General features: G+C 46.7%; 1 protein-coding gene and 1 pseudogene across 1 annotated transcript; one reads left to right on the top strand and one right to left on the bottom strand.

The window, feature by feature from the left end:
- LOC116479888 (putative elongation factor 1-alpha-like 3) overlaps positions 1-22,167 on the top strand; it is a 77,430-nt pseudogene that overhangs the window by 52,991 nt on the left and 2,272 nt on the right.
- Positions 11,959-15,059, bottom strand: HTR3D (5-hydroxytryptamine receptor 3D). Its single transcript, XM_032171753.2, is given in 6 exon segments — positions 11,959-12,408; positions 12,411-12,440; positions 12,558-12,688; positions 12,690-12,765; positions 13,203-13,458; positions 14,919-15,059. Coding segments are annotated over 6 exon segments (831 nt in total). The 3' UTR covers positions 11,959-12,211.

Below are 22,167 nucleotides of genomic sequence, written 5' to 3'. Positions count from 1 at the left end.
CGCCCAGCTGATTTTTGTATTTTTAGTAGAGATGGGGTTTCACCATGTTGGCCAGGATGGTCTTGAGCTCTTGACCTCGTGATCCACCTGCCTCAGCCTCCCAAATTACTGGGATTACAGGTGTGAGTCGCCACGCCCAGCCAAAAAGTAATTTTTAAAATGAGCCAGGTGTGGTGGTGTGTGCTTATAGTTCTCACTAGTTGGAAGGCTGAGGTGAGAGAATTGCTTGAGCCCAGGAAGTCAGGGCTGCAGTGAGCCATAATGGTGCCACTATGCTCCAGCCTGAGTGACAGAGCAAGACCCTGTAAGAAAGGAAAGAGAGAAAGAAAGAAAGAAAGAGAAAGAACGAAAGAAAGAAAAAAAGAAAGAAAGAAAGAAAAGAAAGAGAAAGAGAGAAAGAGAAGGGAGGAAGGAAGGAAAGAAAAGAAAGAAAGAAAGAAAGAGAAAGAGAAAGAGAGAGAAGGAAGGAAGGGAGGAAGGCAGGGAGGGAGGGAGAAAGACGTGCGCTACTCAGGAGGCTGATGCAGGAGAATCACTTGAACCCGGGAGGTGAAGTTTGCAGTGAGCCGAGATTGCGCCACTGCACTTGAGCCTGGGTGACAGAGCGTGACTTCGTCTCAAAAAAAAGGAAGGTAGGAAGGAAGGAAGGAAGGTAGGAAGGAAGGAAGGAGAAAGAAAGGAAGGAAAGAAGGAAGGAAACCTGCTCATGGTTTAGAGCTCTCTTTCATGACTTCAAAGGGTTTAGCTGGGAGACACGTTAGCATCTGCAACATAAGGTACTGGCTGACACAAGGAGGAAGTTGTTGTCATGAGGGCTGGGGCAACTGGCCAGGCTACAGATGCCTTCCCAAGCCAGGAAGCCAGGTGGTTCTCTGCATAATGTACCTTTAAAGCAAGTCAAACACAGATGCGATCTAGGACAGATCTGGAAAGCCAGGTATGTGAATGGCCCTGGAAGTGGATGGAAGAAGAGAGAGCAGCAAATGAGATCCTAGGACCCTTGGTTTTGGACTATACAAGGCATCGATCTGGGGGATAGGAGCCCTGGAAAAAAATGGCTATCATCAGGGTGATTCTCAGCTTAAAAGGAGGGAAGTTGGGGCTGAGGATGACTGAACAACATGGTAGAAATTGAACATGAAGTCTATCCTTTAGATTTGACCCATCATGCCATTTAGGACCAAAGTACGATGTCACCATGTGACTTGGACAGTGTCTCCTGGGAATGCCTTCCCCCTCTTCTCCAGTGGGCTCTCAGAAAGGGGAGGTCAGCCGTATTTACACAGAGCTTCAATAGCTGATATATCTTTTTTTTTTTTTTTTTTTTTTTGAGATGGAGTTTCGCTCTTGTCACCCTGGTTGGAGTGCAATGGCGTGATCTCGGCTCACTGTAGCCTCTGCCTTCAGGGTTCAAGAGATTCTTCTGCCTCGGCCTCCCGATAAGCTGGGATTACAGGCGTGTGCCACCACACCCGGCTAATTTTTGTATTTTTAGTAGAGATGGGGTTTCACCATGTTGGCCAGGCTGGTCTTGAACTCCAGACCTCAGGTGATCCGCCCACCTCGGCCTCCCAAAGTGTTGGGATTACAGACATGAGCCTCCGTGCCTGGCCCGGATATCATTTTTCTAAGGCCGTCAGGATTATCTGTTCCCTACATTCCTACATTCTCTGGAATATCCTGGGTAGTCTTTAGGGCTCCCATTTTAATTCCCAGTACATGTCCTTCCTAAGCCAAGCTATGGGCTTTCATGGTGGCTCAGAAGCTCTTCTCTGACTCAGAGATCACTGTAGAAGGGTCAGGGACTTCCTCCACACTGTCTTCTTTCTCTGGGCATCTTTGGAGCTTATGTCTTGGGTTTACATATCTCTAGAATTCTTGGGCACTCGGCCAGGACAACATCTAGAAATAGAGCCTCTGAATTTAGGCTTTAACTGCCTCCTTGGGTAATTCTGGGTCCAGTTAGGATTCTCATGAGCCTGGGGTTACCTAGAGCAGGGTTTCTTAACCTCAGCACTGTTGACATTTGGGACCGGGGAATTCTTTGGAGAGTTGTCCTATGCATTGTAGGATGTTTAGCAGCAACTCTGGCCCATCAGGTGCGAGTAGCATCCCCCTACTCTAGTTGCAACCATTAATAATGTCTCTAGAGATAGCCAAAAGTCTTCTTAGGGGTAAAACTGCCTGCACTTGAGAACACCTGGCAAGTTGGGATTCTAGAAATTTAATGCTTTTTAAAATCCAAAACGACAATAGGGTGGTCATCATGTCCTCTCCTCTCCTCCCACCCCATGTTCTGACTGATAAGACAATTCCCGGCCCCTCTCATGAAACTCCCAGTATGGACTGGCAGCAGACACTTGAGACTCCTGTCCAGGCACTTTAGTATTGGTACCGGGTGTCTGCTGGGCCATACTCTGGGGATCAGAAATAGAGAGGTTGGGCAATAGATTCCCTAAGACTTTAGGACACCAAGGTGAAACTTCTTCAGAAGGGCTGGGGCACAGACACTGGATTTAGGAGCACAGTGCTGGGGTCCGGCGCCAGGCCAGCCAGTAAGGCCTGCGTGAGTAGGCAAGAGAGCTTGTTCTACTCTGAAATGAGGGCAAGTGTCACCTTTCATCAGTTTCATAAGCCCTGTGGAGGCACCGTGTGAGTATTGTCCTGGCCTGGGATGCATAGCTTGTTCTGGCTGAGGGTACCCAGGGTGGCTGAATAGTCGGAATCGGAAATTCCAGAAAGGCTAGAGGCTGGACACAGGAGCACGTGGGCCTTAGAGGCTCAGGAGAGCCAGAGGTGGTTTGAGTCAGTGCTAAGGACACTGCTGGGCTGGGTTTCCAAGGCCTTCATGTTTGTGGGGGCAGCCCTAGATCTGTTGGAGGATACCATCAAATCAGGTGTGGGTGTTTCCAGAAACCTTTGTGTTTCCTTGGGATTCCCTAAACCTTGGTTGCAGGTCTGCAATAGCTATGCCTGAGTTGACCGGAAAAGCATTTCCTTCAGCCTAGAGCTGCCCATCCTCTAGGTGCCCCTTGTTGGAGAATGGCCTCGTGCAGCATAGCCAGCCTTCCCAGGAGGGTAGAAAGTTAAGGCGAAGAATCTCTCTGGCAACCGTGCATTACCATCAAAACCCTCCAGCTTCACACCTGGTCACCTCTTTAGTGGTCTCACTCCTAGTTTGGTATTTTCTACATTATCTATCCTTCTAGATTATTCTGAGTTCATTTGTTTGAAATGCAAATCTGACCATGTCTTTCTTTTTTTTTTTTTCTTTGTTTTGGAGACAGAGTCTTGCTCTGTTGCCCAGGCTAGAGTGCAATGGTGTGATCTCGGCTCACTGCAACCTCCGCCTCCCGGGTTCAAACAATTCTCCAGCCTCAGCCTCCCAAGTAGCTGAGACTACAGGTGCATGCCACCACGCCTGGCTAATTTTTTGTATTTTAGTAGAGATGGGGTTTCACTGTGTTGCCCAGGCTGGTCTCGAACTCCTGAGCTCAGGCAATCCACCCGCCTCAGCCTCCCAAAGTGCTAGGATTACAGGCGTGAGCCACCGCACCTGGCTGACCCTGTCTTTCTTATACTTGAAATCTTTCAATGGCTCCCATCGTTGATAGCAGTTAAAATTGTTGGGCCTGAGAATCTGCATTTCCAGTGAACTTCCAGGTGTTGCTGCTGCTGCAGCCAGCTGGTCTTGGGACCACACTTGGAGAACCATAGGCCTACACCATGAAGTGCTCCTGAGCGTGATGTAAAATACACTCCCTGACTTAACTCCCACCTAGCTCCCCATCGTTTTTTGCCTGGAATTTTATGTTCTAAAAGAGTTATTCTTATCTTTAATGTGTATCAGAATTACTTCATGTGCTCTACCCTCACCCTTCTGTCCCTAAATCAGTCTTGGCCCCAAATCAGAAGTGCAGGCAGTTGTGCTCAGGAATTTCCATTTCATTCATGGGTGATTCTAATATGGATGGGCCATGGACCACACATGGAGAAACATACTACTAAACAGCACCTCCAGCCACACAATACTTGATTTTATACCTCTATATTTTTCTCAATCTAAAATACACGTTCTACCATTGTTTTCCTGTGCTATTAATCGATTCTTTTTTTTTTTTTTTTGAGACGGAATCTTGCTCTGTCACCCAGGCTGGAGTGCAGTGGCACGATCTCAGCTCACTGCAGCCTCTGCCTCCCAGGTTCAAGCAATTCTCCTGCCTCAGCCTCCTGAGTAGCTGGGACTACAGGTGTGCGCCACCATGCCCAGCTAATTTTTTTGTATTTTTAATAGAGACGGGGTTTCACCATGTTGGCCAGGATGGTCTCAATCTCTTGACCTAGCGATCCACCCGCCTCGGCCTCCCAAAGTGCTGGGATTACAGGCGTGAGCCATCATGCCTGGCCTAATCAATTCTTTTTGTTTTCTTTTGAGATGGAGTCTCACTCTGTTGCCCAGGCTGGAGTGCAGTGGCGCAATATTTGCCTCTGTGTTCAAGTGATTCTCCTGCCTCAGCCTCCTAAGTAGCTGGGACTACAGGCATGGGCCACCATACCCGGCTAATTTTTTGTATTTTAGTAGAGACGGGGTTTCACCATATTGGCCAGGCTGGGCTTGAACTCCTGACCTCAGGTGATCCGCCCATCTCTGCCTCCCAAAGTGCTGGGAATACAGGCGTGAGCCACTGCACCCAGCCAATCAATTCTTAAAGATTCAGCTCAGCTCAAGTGTCTGGTCTTCTGTGAAGCCTTCCTCTTGCATGCACACGCATGCCCGCACGCACCTGAACTCTAGCATAACCCCTACATTGGAAGCATCTCTTTGCATGTACATCTCCCTTACTGCTCTGTAATGTCTTGGAGAGCAGGAATCACATCTTCTTCTTTTTTGTACCCCCAGTGTATGGCATGTAATAGTAGGCAGTCAATAAATGTTTGTTAAATGCCTGGACTGCCAGTTCACTATGCATGAGCAGAGGGGACACAGGCACCCTGGGAGGATGTAAGGGGTGGTTGGGAGCTGCATGGGAGTCCTGAGGCCATATCAGAGAAGTTAGCTGCTGTTTCTGTGGTGTGGCTGGGGTGTGGGCCTTTGTCTTGGGTGCAGTCTGGTGGAGATGGGGTTGGTAGAAGCACTGCGGTCTGCAGCAGGTGGGATCCAGAGGGCTGAAGCAAGGGCCTAGCCTTTTCTTTCTTTCTTTCTTTTAATTTTATTATTTTTTTGAGACAGAGTCTCGCTCTGTCACCCAGGCTGGAGTGCAGTGGCATGGTCTTGGCTCACTGCAAACTCGGTCTCCTAGGTTCAAGTGATTCTCCTGCCTCAGTCTCCCAGGTAGCTGAGAATACAGGTGCGCACCACCACACCCAGCTAAATTTTGTATTTTTTTTAGTAGAGATGGGGTTTTGCCATGTTGGCCAGGATGGTCTTGAACTCCTGATTTCAAGTAATCCACCTGCCTTGGCCTCCCAAAGTTCTGGGATTACAGGCGTGAGCCACCACGCTCAGCCCCAGCCTTTTATTTCTGAATGCTTCTCTAACTTTCCAGAAAATGCCAGGCTCAGAATAGTCTACCAGAGCCACCACCAACTGAGTTTCTGCCATGTGCCCTATACTGTGTTAAGCACTTTACTTACAGCATTCTTATTCTCATGACTGCTTTCAGACAGAATTCTCATTTTACAGATTGGAAAACTGAGGCTGGGGTGTAGTGATTCACACTTGTAATCCAGCACTTTGGGAGGCCAAAGTGGGAAGATCGCTTGAGGCCAGGCGTTTGACACCAACCTGGGCAATATAGTGAGACCCCATTTCTACATATGCCTGTAGCCCCAGTTACTTGGGAGGCTGAGGCAGGAGGATCGCTTGAGCCTAGGAGTTCAAGGCTGCAGTGAGCCATGGCTGCACCACTGCACTCCAGCAAGACCCTGTCTTACAAAAGAAAGAGGCTGGGTGGGGTGCCTCACACCTGTAATCTCAGCACTTTGGGAGGCTGAGGCAGGCAGATTGCTTGAGCTCAGAGGTTTGAGGCTAGACTGGGTGACATGGTGAAACTCCATCTCTACGAAGAATACAAAAGTTAGCCAGGTGTGGTGGCGCATGCCTTTAGTCCCAGCTACTTGGGAGGCTGAGGTGGAGGTTGCAGTGAGCTGAGATCACACTGCCCTCCAGCCTGGTTGATTGAGTGAGACCTTGTCAAAAAAGAAAGAAAAAGAAGGAAAGAAAGAAGAAAGGAAGCAAAGAAAGAAAGAAAGGAAAGGAAACTGAGGTGCAGAGAGGTCCAAAATCTTACTCAGGCCAGGCATGGTGGCTTACACCTGTAATCCCAGCACTTTGGGAGGCCGAGGCAGGTGGATCACCTGAGGTCAGGAGTTTGAGACCAACTTGGCCAACATGGTGAAACCCCGTCTCTACTAAAAATACAAAAATTAGCCAGGCATGGTGGTGGGTGCCTGTAATTCCAGCTACTCGGGAGGCTGAGGCAGGAGAATCACTTGAACCTGGGAGGTGGAGGTTGCAGTGAGCTGAAATCGCACCACTGCACTCCAGCCTGGGCGACAGAGTGAGACCCTATCTAAAAACAAAACAAAACAAAACAAAAAAAACAACAAAAACACTTGCTCAGTGTCCACTCAGGTGGAAATTGGTAGAATCCAGATTCAAAGCCAGATTAATCTGATTCTATTGCTCTTTCTTTGCTCTTTTTATTACTTTACAGCTAGGGAATCTTGTTGACTGGTTCATTATGTCCCTAGGTTTTCATCAGTGAAATCCCTGGGCCTGAACACTGCTTGGATCCCAAGGTAAATAGTAGGGCCAGCAGCTATAGTTTTGCAAATCACAGGCACCAATATCTATCTCCTCAGCTTATCCCAAGAGGATCACACTGCATGGCCCCTGGTGGTTCCGTTCATCTGGGACTCTGGGAGATCAGATTTGGAATATAGATGTTAGCTGGCAAGGTCAGAACTTGATGGTGGAAGGAGGCTGTGAGGGCTGCCATTCTGCATCCCGAATGGATGGCAATCACATGCAGAGGGCATTGGCCAGGGCTAGGGAGCTGGGAGAGCAGGAGGTATCTAAAGCACCCAAATCGCCAGCTGGATCACCAGCTGAGGTCAGGCTGCTATAGTGCCTGGGAGCAGGAGAGTGGGAGCGTCCTGGGCCTCCTGAGCTGCACCTGGGAAAAAAGGCTGATGGACAAGCCTTCACCTGTGGCTGCCACTTTCGCAGGCCCAGGCTCTTTTCCCAGGCACTGTTGAATGATGACAACCTCATACTTGTCACTTCACTTCTCTCCACTTCATTTTTCCCATCTGAAAAAGGAGGGGGTTGAGCTGGAAGTCTGTAATTCTGTATGTCTCTTGCCTCCCACGTAGAAGACTGTTTTGCACTGCAGATTTCAGTCTGTGTGAAAAATGGACGCTCTCTAGTGTTTCACATTCAGTTTTGCAGCTTCTATCAACTTACTAATAATTGTCAATAGCAATATTTGAAACATAATTTAATCTGTGTTATTAGTTCTACTTCACAAATGAAAAAAAAATGAATTTATAAGGTTAAGCCACTTGGCCAATATGATCCAACTAGCAAGTAATGGCATCAGATTAAAAACCCAGGATGGCCAGATGCCAGATTTTTCTCTACTGTACCTTCATTTTTTTCCTGCTGTATAAAAGAACCAGTGCCAATGAACTGTCAAATAAAAGAGGTTATCAAAGGGAGAATCAGAAATAGAAGAGGGGAAAAAGGACAGGTTTGAAATAATGCCTGTGGCTTCACATCCTAGAGTAGACCTGAAGGAAGGGGCAGGGGAGGCAAACACGATAACGAGACAAATGTTCTAGTGTGAAGTTAATATGGAACCAAAAGAAAGTAGATTAAACATGGAAAAATGCTTTTTTTTTTTGAGACAGGGTCTCACTCTGTCACCTAGGCTGCAGTGCAGTGGCGTGATCTCGGTTCACTGCAGCCTTGACCTCCCAGGCTCAAGAGATCCTCCCACCTCAGCCTCCTAAGTAGCTGGGACCACAGGTGCATGCCACCATGCCGTGACTAATTTTTCGTATTTTTTTGCAGAGTTAAGGTTTAGACTGTTGCCCAGGCTGGTCTCGAACTCCTGAGCCTCAAGGGATCCGCCTGCCTTGGCCTCCCAAAGTGCTGGGATTACAGGCGTGAGCCATCGTGCCTGGCTGAAATACTGCTTATAATGGTTTAGATAATAAGAAAGTGAACATGTGAGAACCACAGGATAGCACTGGGGATGAATGGACAAAGTGAGGAGCTGCCAGGCAGAAACGGGCTGTCAAATGCAAGGTAGCACAGGCGGGACCAGTGCCTGTCAGCAAGGTTTCTAAAGAGGTCATAAATTACGTTGCAAAGCCTTTCAGAGGTTTGCCATATAACAAGAGGAAAGTCATTAGCACAAAGTGTACTTATCATATGATTCTATTATAGATGGAACAGCAAAGCAGCAGGCACACCTGTTAATTTTGTGGGAGAGCTCCAGATTCAAAGGTCCTGTATGATTACCACTGATGTTAGGATCACATGTTCAGATTTTGCTTGTGGAGAAAATAAAATCACTATAATTATATCATGCCTTCTCTTACTAAAAGGAGGTATATAGAATATTAATCCATGTGTCAAAAAAAGATAAACTGAGGACTTCCATTAAAATCAAACTTAAAGCTACATTTTGGGGAAAATGTGAAGAAACGAAGCAGAGAAATATGTACCTGGCCGGGCACGGTGGCTCCCACCTGTAATCCCAGCACTTTGGGAGGCCGAGGTGGGCAGATCATCTGAGGTCAGGTGTTCAAGACCAGCCTGGCCAACATCATAAAACCCCGTCTCTACTAAAAGTACAAAACAATTAGCCAGGCATGGTGGCGCATGCCTGTAGTCCCAGCTCAGGAGGCTGAGGCAGGAGAATTGCTTGAACCTGGGAGGCAGAGGTTGCAGTGAGCCAAGATCGCACCACTGTACTCCAGCCTGGGTGACAGAGTGAAATTCTGTCTCAAAAAAAAAAAAAGAAAGAAAGAAAAGAATAAAAGAAAGAAAAAGAAAGAAATACGTACCTGAAGATGGGGGGAAGACAAAATAATGCAAATTGATCTTAAATAATTTCAGAGCCCCTCAAAAGCTGGGTAAACAAGCTACTCTGAAAAAGTTTAGGATGAGTTTTCAAGTGAGAATGACCATCTCAGTATGGGGTTATAGGAGTGGAAGGTCCGCAAGGGTCTGGCAGTAGAACATACATTAGCAGCAAAAAAACTAAATCCAGAGGGAGCGCAGAGAAAAGATGGATTGGTCAGAGTCGATTTGGGAAATACACTCTCCAGAAAGGAATGGAGAAAGTATAAATAGTGAACTTAGGTGCTGGGACTTATGACAGGGGTAAGGAGGTAGTGGGTAAGGGATAGGGGTGGGACTCGGGAAAACGGGGGAGAGAGTAAAAGGAAATGTAAAAGAAAGTTTGTCTTTGGGACCCTGATCAGGGCCTTGCTCTTCGTGTTTTAATTCTCCTAAAGTGTCAGCAGATAGAGACTTGAAGTGATACTGATGTCTCCATATGGGACTCTGAGCACCTCTCTGGGTTTCCTCCTCAATTTGGAAAGCAATGTAGCAGACAGGTTAGGAGTCCAGCCTCTAGGAGTCAGCCAGCCTCGGGTCAAACTGCAGCTGTCACTTAACTAGCTGTGGAACCTTGTGAGGCCACTAACCGGCATCTCTGTCTTCATGTTCTACAGGTAAAAAATGGAGACAATAATACAAAACCACAGTTCTAAAATCTAAAGAGCTTGGAAAACCAAATGATTTTTTACAAATATTTGGTGGCGGCCGGGCGTGGTGCCTCATGCCTATAATCCTAGCACTTTGAGAGGCCGAGGCAGGTGGATCACCTGAGGTCGGGAGTTCGCGACCAGCCTGGCCAACATAGTGAAACTCTGTCTCTACTAAAAATACAAAAACTTAGCCGGGCATGGTGGCGGGTGCCTGTCATCTCAGCTACTCGGGAGGCTGAGGCAGGAGACTCGCTTGAACCCGGGAGGCGGAGATCGTGCCGAGATTGTGCCATTGCACTCCAGCCTGGGAAACAAGAGCGAAACTCCGTCTCAAAAAAAAAAACAAAAAAAAACCCACCAAATATTTGATGGCAAAACCAGACCAGAATTGATGCAAAGCTATTCATAATTTTATTTTTTCCACCTAGTGTGAATATTCATAGATTTCATTGCAGAAATATTAATCTGCTGGTTACAGGGTGCTGCTCCATACCCCAGCTGGGGCGTCAGTAACATATAGTAAATAAATGCACACTTACGACCTTTTCAAAATCTGAAAAATTCCAAACTCCAAAACACATTTGGCTCCAAAGGTTTTTGAATCTATGGTTCCTACTTCATAGGGTTACTATAAGCATTCACACAGCACATTTAGAGTGCCTGCTGCGTATTAGTAACTCAATAACTGGTGGTTATTATTATTACAGTTACTGTGTCTTTTCTGAAGGCCCACCTTTTAGAAAGCTGTCAGTTGAGGAACTGCCAAAATAATGACAGACGCAGCAATTTACTTAGGTGAATGTGAGGGCTGTATTTCCCAGGTTGTGGACAGGCCTGGAGGACAGTGACGGTGAAAAGAATACTGGCAGCGTTCTGGAAACTGAGGAGCAAAAGACCTTCTTGGAAAAACAAAAACAAAAACAAAATGCAACCTAAAAAGAGAATGAAGGGACACAATTTTGTTTGAAGACCATGGGCCTGAGTGACAGGAGGGATTCAGAGTATTGCAGGGTATTTCTGACTTAACACCCCAATGCCCATGGGCCCCTCTGGAGTCCCAGTGGAACTGAAAGAAAAAAGCAAGTGACAGCTGGTCCTGGGGTTGCAGCATCCAGCTGGGAGCCTCTGTAGCTCCAGGATCCAGTCCCGACCATGGCTGTGGCTCTGAGAGAGCAGATACTCTTGCAGCTAATGTGGGGTAGAACCTTTGGCAGGCACTAGCAGTACCTCTAGTGGACATTAGCAACCTTGCCACCCTTTGGGCATCTACAGTGACCGGAGGGAGCCGAAGGAGTTTGGGAAAGAGCAGTGGAGGGGAGAAGCCAGAGAAATATTATTTTGTGAACCATTTTGTGAGTCTATTTTTACTCCTAGATGGTCATGATTTGGGAAATATGAGCTACAGATAGAAAGTAGTAGAATAAATGAAAGAAATGGAAATAAATCGTTGCGAAAAAGAAAATATGATGTTTGAGTTGTAGTGAAGTTGCTTTCAAATAGATGCTTTCTGAACCAACAAATGCCTTAGCTCTCATATCCAAGGGCACAGTGGAGCCTCAACTTCTGCAAGGCAGCTGGTGCTCCCTAGGCAAAGACCTTCGAAATAACAAGGCAAGTGTCAGGAAAAGGCACTTTCCAGTTCATACGGGGGCATTTGTGTTCCTCCCAAGTAAAGTAGATGTCATTTTCAAATGCGCTTCCCTTGGCCTTATGTTCTTTTCTTAGCATGATTAAGGGTACATCAACTCAAATTGCAACACAGACACTTTAACGGTAATGCAGGATTATGTTAACACTCTAAGTACTTAATGAGGAATGAGTCATATGTCAGGCTGTGACAAAAGGCTGTGCTCTTTAAGCGGGAGAGGCCTAGTTTTGGCACATTAATTTCTGAAGCTTAAGTCCAGAGTAACTGGATTTAGAAAGTTAATCTCTGTTTTACTATAATTCCGTCTAATAGATTTTGGCCCTTTCTCTTCCCCACACTTCACATGTTGTCTGATAGACTTAAAAAAACACACACGTAAGAGAAAATCCTTTTTACTTTGGCTAATGAGGAGAAGTTTCTGCAAGAAGACTCTCAATCCCAAGATTTTTTTTTTACCATAACAGAATTCAGGGAAAAGCCAATACTTTCCGCAAAGGGGCATATTGGGGTGATTTAATCAAGGACGTACCCTAGGAACCGGAATCCTGAGGAGCCAGGGACGTATGGAAGGGCTGAGTGGGGCTGATGGCACAAAGAACCCGACTTTTGGAGGGCATAGGAGACTATTCAGGTCTGGTCTGAAACTACACAGAGGACTGGGTTAAAAATGAGGTCGTTGCCAGGGCTGCGAGGCTGAAATTTGGACAGGCATGAGAGCCTGGCTGGTTTCTGGAGGCAAAAAGAACTCCAGACTGAAGTTTGCAGGTGAGCACCTGCCTAGGTGTTCCAGAGGCATCTGACGGTGATGATGGAGGAGGCCATGAAGAGCAGGTAGAGGCAGAAGAGCAGGGCCTCCATCGCGTGGCTGAACTGCACCCATAGCTCCATCAAATATTGCTTCTGGGCCTCATGTTCCTGCTAGGCCCTTGTCCATTCTGAGCCCCCTGTCAACTCTGCCTCCCCAGGGCCTGGCTCTGCCCTGCTGATACCTCTGGCTCCTTCACACAGAAAGATAGAGACTCAGCCATGGGCTGCAAATGTCATCTGTAGAGGGAGGGAGACAGGGAAGGAGGCAGGAGCAGAGAAGTGGAGTTGGGGGAAGAGGAAGTGTGGCTTCCCTCACCAGGCAGGTGGGTGGGGGTGAGACCCAGGCCCTTATTTCCCTTCTGGGGCGCAGAGGGACAGCATCTCCCTGGGCTGGTGCAGTGCAGCAGCAGACAGTGGAGCCACTGAGGCAGGGGTGGGGGCTGGGTTGTGCAGCAGGTGGGTGATGAAGATGGTCTCCAGAAGGCTGACCACCATCAGGGACAGGCACAGGGCGAAGTAGACACCTGCAGGCAAGGGGGTCTGCATGAGGGCCAGAGGTGCCACCTAGAATTTCTTGTTTCTTTCCCAGAGGATCTTTTTCTAGGATCCCTTTTCACTTCACCTGGTTCTGCCCGTCCCTCTCCCCATCCAACCCACACCTCGCTTTTGGTCTCTTTTTTTTTTTTTTTTTTTTTTTTGAGACGGAGTCTCGCTCTGTCCCCCAGGCTGGAGTGCAGTGGCGCAATCTCGGCTCACTGCAAGCTCCGCCTCCGGGTTCACGCCATTCTCCTGCCTCAGCCTCTCCGAGTAGCTGGGACTACAGGCACCCGCCACCACGCCCGGCTAATTTTTTGTATTTTTAGTAGAGACGGGGTTTCACCGTGGTCTCGATCTCCTGACCTCGTGATTCGCCCACCTCGGCCTCCCAAAGTGCTGGGATTACAAGCGTGAGCCACCGCGCCCGGCCGCTTTTGGTCTCTTGATGGATGAGGACGTACTAGTGAAGCGTGTGATGAAGTGCTAGTGGCTGGGAGCAAGTCATTCATCATGAGCAGGAAGATGCTGTAGCCCAGCAGAACAGTCTTCTTGAATGGGGCACAATTCCCACTTTTCAGTGGCAGGTAGAAACTGCGGGCATCGATGGCAACCAGAATGCCACTGGGCACCAGAAAGTTTACCACGTAGGGGTTGGGCCTGTGCCTGCACCTGATGGCCACCTGGTGGGGAGGAGAGGGAGGGGCAAGTGAGGAGTAGGCTGGGAGGCTGTCAAGACAGGTGAGAGTAAGAACTGGGATTTGTCCCAGGCCAAACTGTCTAGTGAGGAAATATTACCTCCCGTCCCTTTCACTGTCTGGTCTCTCCATCCAAAGGCGTCTCACAAGGTTAGAGTCTCCCATGCTGCTTACCACTGAAATGTATCTCATTCCTTTTGGCCCAAGGTGTCAACTTTCTCGCTTAAATTTTTATTCCTACCGATGTGCTCTTAGCAAGACTGTGGAACCACCGACTTAGGTGTCGCGTGCATTTTATCTTTTCATTTCTAATTGCTTTTCTCATCAAGGTCTAATCTCTAGTGACTTTGCAGGGGGACATTTGAGACCAGTGGGAGGGAAAGCAGACAGTATCAGATATTTTGGGGTTATCAGGATTTGGAATCATCATATCCCTAAGACAGTGTTTCCTAACTCTTTCTACCATATCTTTTTAAAAATAAACAAAAATTCCTGCCTTCCAAAAATTTCTGACAGACATTGGGGAAGGGGCAGCTGACCCTCACCGTGAATCACTGGCAGCCTTTGCTTCTTCCTCAAGGGGTGCTTTATTTAGTAACTATTTACTGAGTACCAGGTATTGTTTTAGTACTGAAGTTTTATCAGTGAAAAAAGTGACAAAAGGCTGGGCGCCGTGGCTCACGCCTGTAATCCCAGCACTTTGGGAGGCTGAGGTGGGCAGATACCTGAGTTCAGGACTTTGAGACCGGCCTGGCGAATGTGGCGACCCCATCTCTACTAAAAATGCAAAAATTAGCCAGGCATGGCGGCGGGCCCCTGTAATCCCAGCTACTCAGGAGGCTGAAGCAGGAGAATCACTTGAACCCAGGAGCTGAGATCATGCCATTGCACTCCAGCCTGGGTGACAAGAACAAAACTCTATCTCAAAAAAAAAAAAAAAAAAAAAAAAAGAGTGACAAAGGCCGGGCTCTGTGGTTCACACCCGTAATCCCAGCACTTTGGGAGGCCGAGGCGGGCGGATCACCTGAGGCCAGGAGTTCAAGACCAGCCTGGCCAACATGGTGAAACCTCGTCTCGGCCCCTGGGCTCACATAGAATGATGGCTTGTTCATACTGGTTAGTGGCCATGGTCACCTTTATTGCTCTTTGTTGGATACCCAGCAGTACCCACTCCCTTCTTGTTCTGAATGAGGTTCTGTGACGTATGTGAAAGCTCCTGGACGTCCTTCTCCATGCCCAGGCTCGTGCTCTCCACTGCAAAGCAGGCCCAGAAGACTCAGCCTCCCCAAATGCTCCCAAGTCCCTCGCCCAGGCTGTTGGATCCCTCACTGCTTAGCTTCCAGGCCCTTTTCAGCAAGATTCCCTCACTGTTCCCAGCTTTCTGTCCTCTTCTCACTCAAAGCCCTTTCTCTGCCTCTCAGTCTACTTGAGTGAGCCCCACTTACCTGTGTAGGTGAAAGAGCTGAAGGAGAGTGTGCAGCTCTGTTCATGGAAGGGGAAATAGAAGGTGTCCAGTTTACAGATGCTGACCACCCGCATTGGCTTATTGTATTTGATGTGACCTTCACTGTTGACATACTAGCCATGAGACCTGCAGGTGTCTGATCCACACTGATGGTGTGTGGGAGAAGGACAGGGAGGATGGTGCTGTGGGTTTCCCCATCAGACTTGGCCTTCTTTCTCTCTCAGGTCATCCCATTCTTGAGCTCCAGCCCCACTCAGATGACTTCTCTCTTCTACCTATTACCATATTCTGGGAGTTTGTAAGCTCTTCAGTTCAGACTCTGCTCTTTTCTAAGTTGAGTCTTTGTGTGGTCTTATTGGTAACATCGTGTCCTTCCCTGTAGATGTGGTTTCCATTCTACTTTTTTGGCCCTGAGACTCACGACTGCTCGATGAAGACATCTGAAAGCCACAGGTTCTCAGTTGCCATGCTGGACTTCTTGATGCCTCTGCATTCATCTGGGTTCCACTGCACAAATTGATTGTGCCAAGGCTGGGCATGATGGCTTATGCCTGTAATCCCAGCACTTTGGAAGGCTGAGGCGGAGGGATCATTGAAGGTCAGGAGTTCAGGACCAGCCTAGCTAACATGGGGAAACGCCATCTCTACTAAAAATACAAAAATTAGCTGGGTGTGGTGGTGGGCCCCTGTAATCCTACATACTCAGGAGGCTGAGCAGGAGGCAGGAAAATCGCTTGAACCCAAGAGGTGGAGGTTGCAGTGGGCTGAGATCGCACCACTGCCTTTGAGCCTGGGCGACAGAGTGAGACTCTCTCTCTCTCAAAAAAAAAAGAATTGATTGTGCTAGGTCTGTAGGAAACCATGGCATGAGAGAAACAGGGGGAGGGAACTAGTTTTAGTTTTGCTCTGTCTTCTGCACCTTCCGATTCCTTTTTTCACCCATTTCTTCACTCTCCCACCACCTCTCTGGTGACAGCCATCACACTAACAAAGCCTTGCTTGCTTACCTCAGTATTCTCAAGACAGAGCTTGAGGTTGGCTCAGGATTCCCTGGGATGGAGCCACATAAGTATTGGCTCCCATGGCCTTAGTGTATACCACCTTCTCCCTGTGCCCCTTCTCTGCCCTCCTAAACCAGCAGAATAATCAGAAAGTTTTGTATTTTCATTATTGGTCTATTTGAACTTGTCTAATTTATGGATATTCTCAGCTTTAACCAATATAATCTGCAAAGCTGGACCTAGGAGTGGAAAAAAGAGAGGTACCAGAGTAGAGGAAAGGGGAAACTGAGTCTGTCATACCATATTTAGCCACAGGAACGATGTCACCAGTTGAAGGTGTGAATCCTGGAATAGCAGCTTTCATCTAGATGATTAACTCCAGGAAGGCAGGTCCCATGCCACCACCCTCTCCTTGTTCACTTCCAAGGCTGTTCCATGTAGCAATAATGATTTTTGGTCTAAGCCACTGAAAAATGTAGATCAAAACAATTCAAGGTACATGGAAAATGTAAATGAAAAACACAGTATGAAGGTCCATTGGGAATATGTTTTGACAAGTATTCCAAAAAGAACAGATTTTACCTGCAGTAATGTCATTACAGCATTTCTTATCATGCCTTTCCATTTCGGCTCACTGCAACCTCTGCCTCCTGGTTCAGGTGATTCTCCTGCCTCCTGCCTCAGCCTCCCGAGTAGCTGGGATAAGAGGCACAAACCACCACGCCCAGCTAACTTTTTGTATTTTTAGTAGAGATGGGGTTTCGCCATGTTGCCCAGGCTAAAAATAATTTTTTCAATATTTTATTGTGATAAAAATATGTAACATAAAATGTACTCTCTTAACCATTTTAAGTGTACAGTTCAGTGGCGTTAAACACATTCACACTGTTGTCCAGCCACCACCCTCCATCACCAGAGATCTTTTCTTCTTGCAAAATGGAAACTCTACACCTGTTAAACAGTAATTCCCTATTTCACCCTCTCTCCAACCCCTGGCAACCGCTATTCTACTTTTTATCTCTATAAAATTAGACAAATACACTATTTGTCTTTTTGTGACTGACTTATTTCACTTAGCATAATGGCCTCACAGCTTATCCACATTGTGGCATGTATTAGAATTTTGTTCCATTTGAAGGCTGCATAATATTCCATTGTAAGTACATACCACATTTAATCTGTCAATAGACACTTAGACTGCTTCTGAGTTTTAACTATTGTGAGTAATTCTGCTATGAACGTAAGTGTACAAATATCCCGTTTTCACTTTTTTCGGGTATTTATCCAGAAGTATAATTATTTGGTTGTATGGTAATTCTATTTTTAATATTTTGAGAAACAGCCATACTATTTTTCCACAGTGGCTACACAATTTGACATCCTCACAAGCAGTGCACAAGGGTTCCAATTTCTCCACATCATCACCAACACTTGTTATTTTCTGTTTTTTGTTTTGTTTTGTTTTGAGACAGAGTCTTGCTCTGTCACCCAGGCTAGAGTGCAGTGGCATAATCTTGGCTCTCTGCAACCTCTGCCTCCTGGGTTCAAGCAATTCTCCTGTCTCCTTCTCCCGAGTAGCTGGGATTACAGGTGCCTGCCACCACACCCAGCTAATTTTTGTATTTTTAGTAGAGATGGGGTTTCACCATGTTGGTCAGGCTGGTCTTGAACTCCTGACCTCAGGTGATCCGCCCACCTCAGCCTCCCAAAGTGCTGAGATTATAGGCATGAGCCACCTCCCCCAGCTTCTGTTTGTTTTTTAATAGTAGCCATCCTAATGGGTGTGAGATGGTATCTTACTGCAGATTTGATCTGCATTTTCTTAAATATTAGTAACATTGAACATACATCTTTTCTTGTGCTTATTGGCTATTTGTATTTCTTCTTTGGAGAATTGTCTATTCAAGTCCTTTGCCCATTTTTGAATTAGGTTGATTTTTTTGTTGTGAGTAACTAATTTTACAAAATCCAATCAAAGGGCCAGGCGCGGTGGCTCATGCCTGTAATCCCAGAACTTTGGGAGACCAAGGCAGGAGGATCACCTGAGGTCAGGAATTTGAGACCAGCCTGGCCAACATGGTGAAACCCTGTCTCTACTAAAAATACAAAAATTAGCTGGGTGTGGCAGCACGTGCCGGACGCTGAGGCAGGAGAATCGCTTAAAACTGGGAGGCAGAGGTTGCAGTGAGCTGGGATTGCACCATTGCACTCCAGCCTGGGTGACAAGAGCAAGACTCTGTCTCAAAAAAAAAAAAAAAAAAAATCCAATCAGAGGGTCCACTGCTCACCACTAGACCACTGCAATGTTGGGTGAGGACTTACCACTTCCAGGTGGCAGAGAGGGTGAAAGAGATGTTGACATGAGTGGGGACACTGTAGTTGGTGACTGGACCGATAGCCTTTCTGTCAAACACTGCTTGAAAGGCAGCAGGGTCCACCCTGTGCTGGCCAAAGCCTGAGCAATTGATAATTAAAGTGTTGCCCTTTCCTGTAGTGAGCAGAGACTCTGAGAGAGGAGGGCCAGGGCTGTGGCGCCTGGAGAGTGTTTCTGCACGGAGAGAAAACAGGGGGCACTGGGAGAAGCATGTAAGCTGCTCCTTCCTGGTCCAGGAAGGGTGGGCTGAGCTGGTAGGCAAATGGTGGAAGTTGATGAGGTGAGCTGAGTCAAGGATCTATCCTCAGTGCCATTGTTTTGTCCCCATGCAAAACCTGTCCAGATGTGTATGCAAACTCAACCCTGACCGCCACTTTACAGTGTCCTGCCACATCCTTAACAATCTCACTGCAACCTCTCCACCTTCCCCCATTGTCCTTCTCTTGCTTACCTCCAACCTGGAGCCATGTGAGTGATGTCAGTGACAAATTTTGCACTCACAGTTCTCCACCTCGCTGTACTAATATGGCATAGATGCTAATAAATTAATGACAAGGGGAGTAATCAGGTAGGTAGTGTGAGATATATGGGATCTTAAGGAAACAAATCAATTTTAATTTTTCAATTTAATGAGTATTTACTGTGTCTTTACTATGTGCTGTGATTGTTCTAACATTTAGTAGTCTTCATCACTAGGATTATCTCAAAGAGTTCCCAGGATGGGCTCAGGGGCTCACGCCTGTAATCCCAGCACTTTGGGAGGCCCAGGCGGGCAGATCACCTGAGGACAGGAGTTCAAGACCAGCCTGGCCAACATGGTGAAACCCCATCTCTACTAAAAATACAAAAATTAGCCAGGCGTGGTGGCAGGTGCCTGTAATCCCAGCTACTCGGGAGGCTGAGGCACGAGATCGTTTGAACCTAGGAGGTGGAGGTTGCGATGGGCTGAGATAGTGCCACTGCACTCTAGCCTGGGTAACAGAGCGAGACTCCATCCCGAAAAAAAAAAAAAAAAAGAAAAGAAAAGAAAAAGAAAAGAGTTAACTAAATGTTAGGATCCTAGGAAGAGGTACAAAGCTGTCAATGTCATGAGCATCATTTTTACCATAATGAACATCCAATCATTGACTATCTCGGAATAACAAATATTAGCCTGTTTTCTCTGCTTCCCAGGAGTTACATATCTGCTCAGCTCTTGCTCTTATCTTATGGTACCTTGCAGCAGCAGGTGGAGGATGAAGCCAAGGAGGAATCCTTTCCCATGGAACCAGCCTCTTTCCATCTTCCTCTCTTTGGCACTTCTCTGGGTACTTGATGATAATATTAACCTTTAAAAAATCTCAGACCACACCTTGAGCCCTACCTTTGAATAATATATATATCAGCTGGCATTAATCGCCTCTCTAACAAGACCACTTTGTGACAAAAGAATGTCACAGAGGAATAACTCACCCTGTGCTTTAACTGGGCCTGAATCTAGCCTCCAAAAGTAGTATGGCAAATCAGTTTGGAGAAGAGGAAGCAAAAATATGTGGTCCCTGGAGCAGTGCTAATGGCTTCCTCATACTTTAAAGTCACTCTGGCGTACAGTGCATCACCGAGACGGCACGTATGACTACCACTGCCTCCAGGTGGCACGTGAACTTGTTAGACCCTGCTGCCATCTTTCTTTCTTTCTTTCTTTTCTTTTCTTTTCTTTCTTTCTTTCTTTCTTTTTCTTTTTCTTTCTTTCTTTTCTTTTCTCTTTCTTTCTCTCTCTCTCTGTGTCTCTCTCTCTCTCCCTCCCTCCCTCCCTTTCTTTTTTTTTTTTGAGACGGAGTCTCCCTCTCTCTCCCAGGCTGGAGTGCAATGGTGCGGTCTTGGCTCACTGCAATCTCTGCCTCCCAGGTTCAATAGATTCTCCTGCCTCAGCCTCCGAAGTAGCTGTGATTTCAGGCGCCTGCCACCATGCCTGGCTAATTTTTTGTATTTTTAGTAGAGACGAGGTTTTACCATGTTGGTTGGCTGGCCTCAAACTCCTGACCTCAGGTGATCTGCCCACCTTGGCCTCCCCAAGTTCTGGAATTACAAGTGTGAGCCACCACGCCTGGCCCCCTGCAGCCATCTTTCAAAAAAGAAAGCGTGCTGGGGGGGTCCCTATTAATATAAGCAACTTCATACACTGAGGTTTTAAACATGACTTCAGTATAGTTAAAACTGGCAAGACTTAACATTTAGTTAAGACTTTAAAGTATGAGGAAGCCATTAGCACTGCTCCGGTGACGACATATTTCTGCTTCCTCTTCTCCAAGCTGATTTGCCATGCCTTTTTAGTGTTTCAAAAGCAATCTGGATCCAAGTCTACCCAATGAAGGGAGTGATTAGTGGAGTAGGGGGTGGTGGCAGAGGTAATGCTTTTTTTAAATAAAAGCTGACTTACGATTTTTTTTTTTTAAACAGAGTTTCTCTCTTGTTGCCCAGGCTGGAGTGCAATGGCCCGATCTTGGCCCACCACAACCTCTGCCTCCCAGGTTCAAGCGATTATCCTGCCTTAGTCTCCCGAGTAGCTGGAATTACAGGCATGCACCACAACGCCCAGCTAATTTTTTTTTCTTTTTTTTATTATACTTTAAGTTCTAGGGTACATGTGCACAACGTGCAGGTTTGTTACATATGTATACATGTGCCATGTTGGTGTGCTGCACCCATTAACTCGTCATTTACATTAGGTATATCTCCTAATGCTATCCCTCCCCCCTCCCCCCACCCCACGACAGGCCCCAGTGTGTGATGTTCCCCTTCCTGTGTCCAAGTGTTCTCATTGTTCAATTCCCACCTATGAGTGAGAACATGCGGTGTTTGGTTTTCTGTCCTTGCAAGTTTGCTCAGAATGATAGTTTCCAGCTTCATCCATGTCCCTACAAAGGACATGAACTCATCGTTTTTTATGGCTGCATAGTATTCCATGGTGTATATGTGCCACACTTTCTTAATCCAGTCTATCATTGATGGACATTTGGGTTGGTTCCAAGTCTTTGCTATTGTGAATAATGCTGCAATAAATATACATGTGCATGTGTCTTTATAGCAGCATGATTTATAATCCTTTGGGTATATACCCAGTAATGGGATGGCTGACGCCTAGCTAATTTTTTTGTATTTTTTGTATTTTGTTTTAGTAGAGATGGGGTTTCTCCACGTTGGTCAGGTTGGTCTTGAACTCCCAAACTTAGGTGATCCACCTGCCTTGGCCTCCCAAAGTGCTGGGATTACATGCATGAGCCACTGTGCCCGGCTGCTGACTTATGATTTTAAAGAAAAGGTCATGAGCTATTAGCCTGAAAGTTTATGTTATTTTTGGCCCTGCTAGTGTTTTTTTTTTTTTTCTTTTTTTAAAGTTAGTTGTGTAACACTTAAACATTGAGACATTTCACATAAAAACTGTTTCTGGCTTCATTTGAAAAATAAGATCTAGCAACACGAGGCTCATGTTTCTGCTTGACAACAATCTGCCAAAGCTCAGAAGTGGTGAAACCCTTTGGATGGTTCATATTCGCTCTAGATCACTGCAGCCTCCATCACCCCTCCTGTCTTATTCCTGAGCAGCTCCCCTCATTTATGTTACCTGGTTGGCCTCTGTAGGTGTCTGACTTTGGCTTCCAATGTACCATCTCACACCAGTTAGAATGGCTATCATTAAAAAAGCAGGAAACAACAGGTGCTGGAGAGGATGTGGAGAAATAGGAACACTTTTACACTGTTGGTGGGACTGTAAACTAGTTCAACCATTGTGGAAGTCAGTGTGGCGATTCCTCAGGGATCTAGAACTAGAAATACCATTTGACCCAGCCATCCCATTACTGGGTATATACCCA

Source organism: Hylobates moloch, unplaced genomic scaffold, assembly GCF_009828535.3.
Source record: "Hylobates moloch isolate HMO894 unplaced genomic scaffold, HMol_V3 SCAFFOLD_13, whole genome shotgun sequence".
Lineage (NCBI taxonomy): Eukaryota > Metazoa > Chordata > Mammalia > Primates > Hylobatidae > Hylobates > Hylobates moloch.
The sequence above is the reverse complement of the archived record's forward strand: the minus strand, read 5'-3'. Positions and strand labels throughout refer to the sequence as shown.